The sequence below is a fragment of the Neophocaena asiaeorientalis genome, unplaced genomic scaffold, assembly GCF_003031525.2.
Source record: "Neophocaena asiaeorientalis asiaeorientalis breed wild unplaced genomic scaffold, Neophocaena_asiaeorientalis_V1.1 scaffold27, whole genome shotgun sequence".
Lineage (NCBI taxonomy): Eukaryota > Metazoa > Chordata > Mammalia > Artiodactyla > Phocoenidae > Neophocaena > Neophocaena asiaeorientalis.
The window spans coordinates 474,747-483,047 of NW_020172816.1; the positions used below are offsets into that span (position 1 = coordinate 474,747).

The 8,301-nt window shown below is 46.3% G+C and overlaps 1 protein-coding gene across 5 annotated transcripts; it reads left to right on the forward strand.

Moving 5' to 3' along the window:
• The first annotated feature begins 4,054 nt into the window (after positions 1-4,054).
• On the forward strand, positions 4,055-7,737 carry MRPL52 (mitochondrial ribosomal protein L52). 5 transcript variants are annotated; one of them, XM_024741680.1, is made up of 5 exons: positions 4,055-4,193; positions 4,299-4,356; positions 4,433-4,500; positions 6,760-6,824; positions 7,193-7,736. In XM_024741680.1, exons 1-5 carry the CDS (start codon positions 4,055-4,057, stop codon positions 7,343-7,345), a joined length of 483 nt encoding a protein of 160 aa, XP_024597448.1. In that variant the 3' UTR covers positions 7,346-7,736. The 5 variants fall into 5 exon arrangements, with proteins under 5 accessions (XP_024597448.1, XP_024597449.1, XP_024597453.1 ...); XM_024741681.1 differs by having other exon boundaries at positions 4,128-4,193; positions 4,296-4,356; positions 7,193-7,737; XM_024741685.1 differs by having other exon boundaries at positions 4,150-4,193; positions 6,760-6,831; positions 7,193-7,302.
• The last annotated feature ends 564 nt before the right edge of the window (positions 7,738-8,301 follow it).

Genomic DNA, 8,301 nt, shown 5'->3' on the forward strand with positions numbered 1-8,301 from the left:
CTTGTGGTCGGTGTAGGCGAAGATCGCAAAGGTCCGAGAACCGAGAGGCCCCGCAAGCCGCTCCCCTGCCCTGTCCTGGCTCAGGCACAGCTGCGCTGCCCCTGAGAAATGAAAATGACCGCGGATACCCTTAGACGCGTCCTCCTCCCCAGGAACGCTCAGCTTCCTCTTCCCCCCCTCCCAATCCAGCTCGAGCTGGCGGGCCCGACGGGGGTCTGGGCAAGGGCCCCGAACCCAGGCAAACCCGCCTCCAGCTCCGAGACGCTCTCGGCTGAAACTCGGGAGGGACTGTGGATCGACAAGTCCCGTGGGGGAGGGGAGGGAGCGGCGCCCGCTTGGAGCCAGGGGAGGGGTCTCCCGGAAGGGCGACTCAACTCTCCGCCCCCTCGGGGAAGCTGTTGCGTCAGCTTCAACATCCCAAATTAAAGAAAGTGGTCTCCACCGGGCCGGGAAGGTGTCGGGCCGTAGGGCCGCCGCCAGGAGGCAGCACTTAACCAAAAATGTCCGGGCTGAGGGTGTCCGGGAGGCTGGAGTCCCCACCGCACCTTTCATCTGAAGGATCTTGGTGGCAGAGTGGACCAATAAAAGAGGAAGTTGCTGGACTAATTCAAGGAAAGGAATGTGAAAATGTTTCACCACGTATTAAACCTAAAAGATGACTTGTAAATAATACAATTTACTTTAGTAGACTTTATGGACAGTCCAGCTTTGGCATCTTTTAAAGCCACTCTGCAGAGATTCATAGAGAACCACTCACCTTCAAGACCAGTCTGGTGGAAAGGCACACAGCTTAAGAGACTTCCCAGCTACCAGGCGAGAAAAAAAGAGCGTAGCCCGAGGTCATAATTTACCCATCCTGAAGCTGGGTCATTTAACACAGAATTTAGCCTGTACTGATTGAGCAGAGATTTGACAGCCATGGGAAAAGAAAAGGAATATGTTACAATAAATTATGTTAGTAATAAGGAAATAATATGCAAAGCAATGTATTTTGTGAGTGGGTGGTTTATAGCTGTCAGTTCCCACAGTTCTTGCATGGAGTGACAGTGATTTTGATCTTTTTTGAGCGGTCCTAAGGAGGAAGCCAATGAAGGAACAGGAAATAAGACACTTCCCAAATAGTTCGCTCTTCTTCAACCTCAGAATTTAGTCACGGTATGCAAAAAGGGGAAGAGGTTGCAAAATGAGGTGGAATTAGCTACCCAGAGTCACCTTCACTTAATGTTCTTTCTCCAACATCATTATTCATCACAACAGTTTAAAAAGCACCAACGTGCCCAGTGCACTTGTACAAAAATTACTGTATACAGACCTGACAGAAGGATATTTGAATAAACATGTTGGATGAAAACATGAATGGACAACAATGTGTTAAAGCCAAATGCGGGCTGTGATGCCCTGGAGAGGCAAAGGAGTTTAAGTAACAGAGGAAAGACATGAAGCTCAGATTCCAGATGCTTCCCACCATTGTTAACTCTAGCCTTTGCCAGATGAAGCCCAGAGGCTGAAAGACATTCAGTTAGGGGATGATGAAACCGCTTTCCTGTGGTTTAGAGTCTGATGAAGTCATTGAAGAGTGCTGTCCTAGTGCCAGACCCACTCCCCTGCAACAGTGTTCCATGAGGTCCCTGAGAATGCTGATGATGTTAGCTGTCAGCACTAGAGCTCTCTTTCTCTCTCCCTCTCAAAATCCTAACCCCTATTTCCAACCCATGGATTTCCAATCCATGGATTGTCCCCCCTGCCACATCACTCTAACCACATCAAAGGCTGAACCCATCTTCCTTCCAAAGACCTTTCCCCTCCCAGTTTTCCCAGTTTTACAGATCAAGATTCCCATTTGCCCCAAAGTCCTCCAGCTCTGGCTCCTTGACTCCCACGGCTATTAAATTAGTGCATGTGTTCAGTTCTGCATGTGGAGTTAATATTGTCCACATTATTTGTTCCCCTTAATGCATGTGGCCTTTTTCATGATTTTGCACCCATAGTGTGTGAGCTACTAAAAGATAGAGGAGTGTTGCTGGTTCAACTCCTTTATATAGTGTTGATAGTAGTGCCAGCCTTTCATCTTTCCTACGAATCTTGAATGTTGACACCGACGTTATTTTTCCAGCCCTTGGCTCCTACTACGTGATTCTCCAACTGTAAACTATGTAATGGGATTGCAGTGCTGTCTGCCTCAGCTGTCTATCTCAGAACCAGCCAAAGGCACATGGAGTCTAGCCTGGGAAAGGTGTTACTCAGTCATTATTGCAACTGTAAAACAATAAATCCACAGCCACATTTTGGTTCAATTTCCTGATCTCTGAAAATTACAAGCTATCTCTACAGTGATTGCTTCCTGGTCTGTCTTATCTGTTTTACGGGTTTATTATGAAAATTTATAAAGAAGTGTTTTGTATCATTTATACAGAAGTGTTTTGATAACTGAAAATTAAGTGTACAAATGTAAAATGGTAATGGTACTCTATTGTCTTACTTCCCTTGCTTAGTTTTTTGGGTCCATCCGTTGGCTTACAGCCAAGGTTCTTTTATTCCCATCCCTTCTTCTAGTTCAGCCCTCCGCTATACCATTCTTATTGTTATCAAAACAGCTGCTTTTACTTCTTAAACCAGGACCCACCCTTCCCCTCTTTCAAAGCACAGTTCAGAGCCACCTCCTGTGGAAAAACTTCCCAGTCTTGCAGAAGGAAATGATAAACTTCCAGATAGGCCATTACACCACTCCCTCAGGTTCCCCCAGTCAGCATGTGTTTAAGTGTCTATAGCCTAGCACAAGAGTAATGGCCACTTTTGTAGGAGCTTCACCATTTATAAAGCACTTTCACTTACCTTATCGTTCTTAAAATGTTTTCATAAATGTGATATATTTTAAGCTTTTTCTTCAATGAAGAAATTAGGGATAAATGACTTCCCCAAGGGCAAGTAAGGCATACCTCGGAGCTAACCACCACAATAAAGCAAATATCACAATAAAGTGAGTCACAGGAATTTTTTAGTTTCCCAGTACATGTAAAATTATGTTTACACTATATTATAGTCTATTAAAAGTGTGCAATAGCATTATGTCTAAAAACAAAAGTACATACCTTAGTCGAAAAATATCTTATTGCTAAAAAAATGCCAAAACAATTATAATAGCAACATCGAAGATCACAGATCACCATAACAAATAATAATGCCAAAGCTTGAAATATTTCAAGCATTACCAAAATGTGACACAAAGGCACAAAGAGAACAAATGCTGTTTGAAAATCTGGCACTGATAGACTTGCTCTATGCAAGATTGCCACAAACCTTTAATTTGTAAAAAATGCAATACCTGCAAAGCACAATAAAAGTATGTCTGTAAGTGATAAAAGAAAGAGGGAAGAAGCCACGGATCTGGGTTTGCCACTTACTACTACCTACCTCACAAGGTTTTTGCGAGGATTATATTATACAGTGTGTGGTGGTAGCTCTTATAAAAATGGAATCAGATGTTAGCTCCAATACCTCTTCCTCAAGAAAGCCTTATTAGCCTACTCCAGATCGTTCCCATCATATGCTCACAAGCAGCACCTACTTCCCTTCCCAGCATTCATCTCAGCTGTAATATTACAGTAATGTGTATGATTATTTATCTTCATCTCTCTCTAGACTAGGAGCTCTATCTGAATAGGGACGTCTGCTCTGCTCTCCACACCGAATACAGTGCTTATCACATACAAGTTTTTCAATTTCGTTTGATAAATGAGAACTGAAACCCAAATTCTCTGATTCACTCTAAATTTGACTCTTAGGCTGGAGGAAATATGTTACAGTGATGCCAGAAGACAGAATGCGGTCACGTGGATGTTACTCAACTGATATAAAAGAATAAATTTCAAAGGACTAGAGACCGCTGCTGGGCAATGGGGGGGGTGGGGGGAAACAGTTCGGAACGGTTTAGTCTGGGCGCAGGCGACTTGAGCACGGTTGTAACCACCACTGAGAATGCATACGCTGAACGACCGTTCTCACCCAAAAATCCCTGGAAGCAGTTTTGTCCCTCTTTTCCGTACGATGAGCCAAGATGGCGCGGCCCTTGATTGAAAACCAGATTCAAGATGGCGACTCCCGGCTTCCCGCGCAGCGTCGGGCGTGGCCGAGAGGCCACGCCCACTTCCGGGTTCGGCGCTTCAGCATGGCGGCTTTGCGTTTACTGCTGTCTAGTAAGCGGGTGTAGGGTCCGGGGGCTCAGGGGTTCGTGGAGGCAGGCCCGGGACGCCTAGGCTGGCTGCACGGCCTCTTTCCCAACTCTGCCGTTTTCCCAGCAGGTGTCCGGAGGCTGCACTGCGGCGCCGCGGCTCGGGCGGGCAGTCAGTGGCGACTCCAGTGAGTGCCGGTCTGGGGGGAACTGAGGGGCCAGATGCTGGGCTGAGTCCTCACGGAATTGTTTTTCTCCACCCAGGCAGGGCCTTGCCGCCAACCCCTCCGACTACGGGCCCCTTACGGAGCTCCCAGACTGGTCTTACGCGGGTGAGCGCTGATCTGACAGTTAACTCTACTTCGGAGATTTTCACCCAGAGGGAACGCCCGTGGTCGGAGGGGAGTTGGGGGGAGTGTCAAGGTGCGGGTTGTGTCTGAACGGACAACGTATTGAACTTTGTATTTGGAGTTGGGGGGAAGAAATCCTATTGTTTATTTTATAAATTAAACTACGCCTATGGAAAGTAAAGCTAGACAGGATCTTCTTGGCTTGTGGGGATAAGCAGAAGCTAACTCTGATGTGGGGCATCCCGCGGGAGGGACAAGACTTTATGTGTCTAAGAGGGACGTGGTTTTTTTAAAGTTACGAGGAACCGCCCTTCTGTGTGGTGAGTACATTGTTGAGAATTTGTTACCAAGTGCAGGTAGAGCTCTTTGAGAGGCTGCCTAAATGAGCGTCTCAGAGAGAGGCTTAGAAAGAGTGAGGACAGAGGATGACGGGCTCTCTTCAGAAAAGTTTCTTCCTTTACCTTAAAACAAAACAAAACAAAACGCCCTAGAAAGGAAGAACCTTAGAAAAGTTGAAGCCACTCCCCACTGCCTTGGGACTCCAGTTCACAGGTGGTAAAATTGAGGCCTACAGAAGTAAATTGCTTAGGAGCACACAGCTAGATAGTAGCAAAGCCAGGACTAGAACTGGGCAGAGGCCAGGCCCCCTTCAACAGCACAGAAACCTGAGTATTGGATTCTACAGGAGTATGAACCTTCTTAATCAGATATTTGGTGGCTGAGGAGGATGGTGAAGATTTTTTTCCTACTTGTTATTTACTGTAGGATGCCTAGGAGCTCCTTGAAGTAGTATGGAATATTGGGAAGACTCTGGAATTGAATTTTTTTTAAATTTATTTTATTTTTACTTACTTATCTTTGGCTGCGTTGGGTCTTCGCTGCTCCACACGGTCTTTCTTTAGTTACTGCGAGCAGGGGCTACTCTTCGTTACAGTGCACGGGCTTCTCGTCGTGGTGGCTCCTCTTGTTGGGAGCATGGGCTCTAGGCGCGTGGGCTTCAGTAGTTGTGGCACACGTGCTCAGTAGTTGTGGCTCACAGGCTCTAGAGCGCAGGCTCAGTAGTTGTGGCGCACGGGCTTAGTCGCTCTGTGGCATGTGGGATCTTCCCGGACCAGGGATGGGTCCCCCGTCCCCTGCATTGGCAGGTGGATTCTTAACCACTGTGCCACCAGAGAAGCCCATGGAATTGATTCTTAATCCAGGCTACTCTACTTGCTAACTTTGTGGTTAGCAAGTTACTTAATGGTATCTCTCAGTTTCCACAAATGTAAAAGAAGAATACCTATCTCAGATGGTTCTTGGAAGGATAAAATGAAACAACCAGTATAAAGCACCTGGTATACACAGTATTGGTTCTCTTTCCTGATGAATATTATCTCTTATTTGTCTTGCCTTCAAACTTTTGGACAGAGTTTTCACTGTTTCTTTCTTTCTTTGTAGAAAGTAAGTATCCTTTTAATCTCTGTTATAAACTACTTGAGATCAGATACTGCATTTTTTCAGCAAGTCAGCAGACATAAGATTTTTATTATGGGCCTACACTATACTACAGTGAAAGTAAGGGATACAGTCCCTAATCCCAAGGAACTTAAAAGTCTAGCTGGAAAAACAAAGCATGGACATTTTAAAAATTAAGTAATAATATTTCAGTGCTCTGCCCCTTTCCAGAAGGATTTGAGGTGGCTAAATAAGGCTAAAAACAATCAGTAGTACAATAAATGTCCCCAAACAGAGATGAATATTAAATGATGGAGATGCATTTCTTTCAGAAGAGAGAGCTGACAGAGTTGAAGAGGTTAGAGAAGGATTTCTGGGACAAGTACAGCTTGAGGTGGGCCTAAGAATGAGAATTTGGCTGGAAGGAAAGGAAAAGAGGGTGTTTCATTATAGAGTGAGAGGGAACTCAGCAAGGACTCGTAAGTAGAACAGTAATCAGATTGCTTGAATGGAGGGTTTCTGAAGATAAAACAGGAGATTCAGCATTGCAAAGGACCTCAAATTCTAGGCTAATGAGGGAGGGGTAAGTAAAATAGAGTAGGAACAGGCCTAGGAGCTTATTCTTGGTGGTTCTGGCATACCTCACCATTGAGGGAAGTGTTCTAGGGGAATTAAGCTACAGTGGGTGTGAAATGGAAAAGAGGAGCTCAAGATTTGTTCTTCCCTCTTTCCTATCACAGCCGCTTTCCCAGGGTCCTGCAGGCCATCTCTAACACTCGCCTTTTCTCTCACTTCTATCTGCAGATGGCCGCCCTGCTCCTCCAATGAAAGGCCAGCTTCGAAGAAAAGCCCAAAGGGAAAAGTTTGCAGTGAGTGGCCAGAGCCCACACAGAGCAAACTGTGTGTAATCAGGGAGAGATTTTAAATTGTAATTTGTCTTTATTTGGCACCTAAGCTAACACGTACCCCTCACTCCGAGGTTTTATCCGCCAAAGGTTTTAACAGTACCGGGAGAAGGGAGGGTAGAGTGGGTCACTCCTAGGGCAGGAACCAATAGCAGACACCCATTTTGCTGCCTTCCTCCTGCTTCCCAGCCCAGGACCTGGTTCCACCCCTTCCCCAGTCAGGGGTGTCATTTTCCAGCTGAAACCTCTGACTTTGATCTGTGAATGAAAGGATATATGGTGCAGAGCTCAAGCCCCAGATGTTATCCACACTGTTTTCCTGTCTGTTTCAGAGACGAGTTGTACTGCTGTCACAGGAAATGGATGCTGGATTACAGGCATGGCAGCTCAGGCAGCAAGAGAAGTTGCAGGAAGAAGAAAGGAAGAAGCAGAATGCTCTTAAACCCAAAGGGGCTCTACTGCAGAACCCACGACCAAGTCAATAAAAAGCAACTCCTGTCTGCCCCGGCCTGGCTCTGGCTTTCTGTTCTATCACCTAGATGTGTCATCCCAGCCAGAAGAAAGTCTTTATGTTCCCCATCTGTCTTCAGGGCAAAAGAGGATGGACACCAGGAAGAACAGGCTGTAAGATCACTGCCTGGAAGTGTTGGCACAGTGCCCTCACCACAGCTCCATTCCGGTTCAGCAGAATCTTGCTCGGGGGTATTGACCCCCTCTTTTGCAGGCCATAGGACTGGCCCAACTTTGCTGCTCTGCAAACACGAAAAAGAGGGCAACAGTTTCCCTGGCTTTAGCCACACACTAAAGCTTTTAACAGCCCATACAGAGTTCAGGCCTCATGCAGTTACGCATTAATAAATGTTTTGATGAAAAAGGCTTTCCAGCTGAGATCCACTTTTTGGCAAGCAACTGGTATCAGTTTTTGTAAACTTCAGATACATGGCCCTAGAGGATACTCCCACTGGGAAGGCTGACACGGCAACAGCAGACTTGGGTGTTGCATGTTCTGCTGAAGAGTGGGATCCTGAGGTTTCTGTGGTTCTGACTGAATTGCAGAGGTTGGTTGGAGAGAGGCCTGTACTTCCCAACCCCCACTTGTGCAGGGGAGCCCTGCGGTGCTCAGCCCCCAAACAGTGACTCTGGAATAGGTACCTAATAGCCACCATATACTTCCCACAGATCTGTTAGCTGCACAGGCCCCAGGGAAACCTTTCATTTTATTGATCATGGCTCCTCCCATGGATTCTGAGGGGAAAAGGACCTTTGCTCCCATTACAATACCGAGCACTGGGCTTTTCTTCCATTCTCCTGCCACAAATAATGTGACAGTTCTTTTATCTCTAGGATTTCTGGAACTTCCTACCTGACATAATTTCTGTCCAGCCTCCTTTATTCCTTCCCTTGCTTTCTTTCCCTCCCTTCTTCTCCGCCCCCCCCCCCC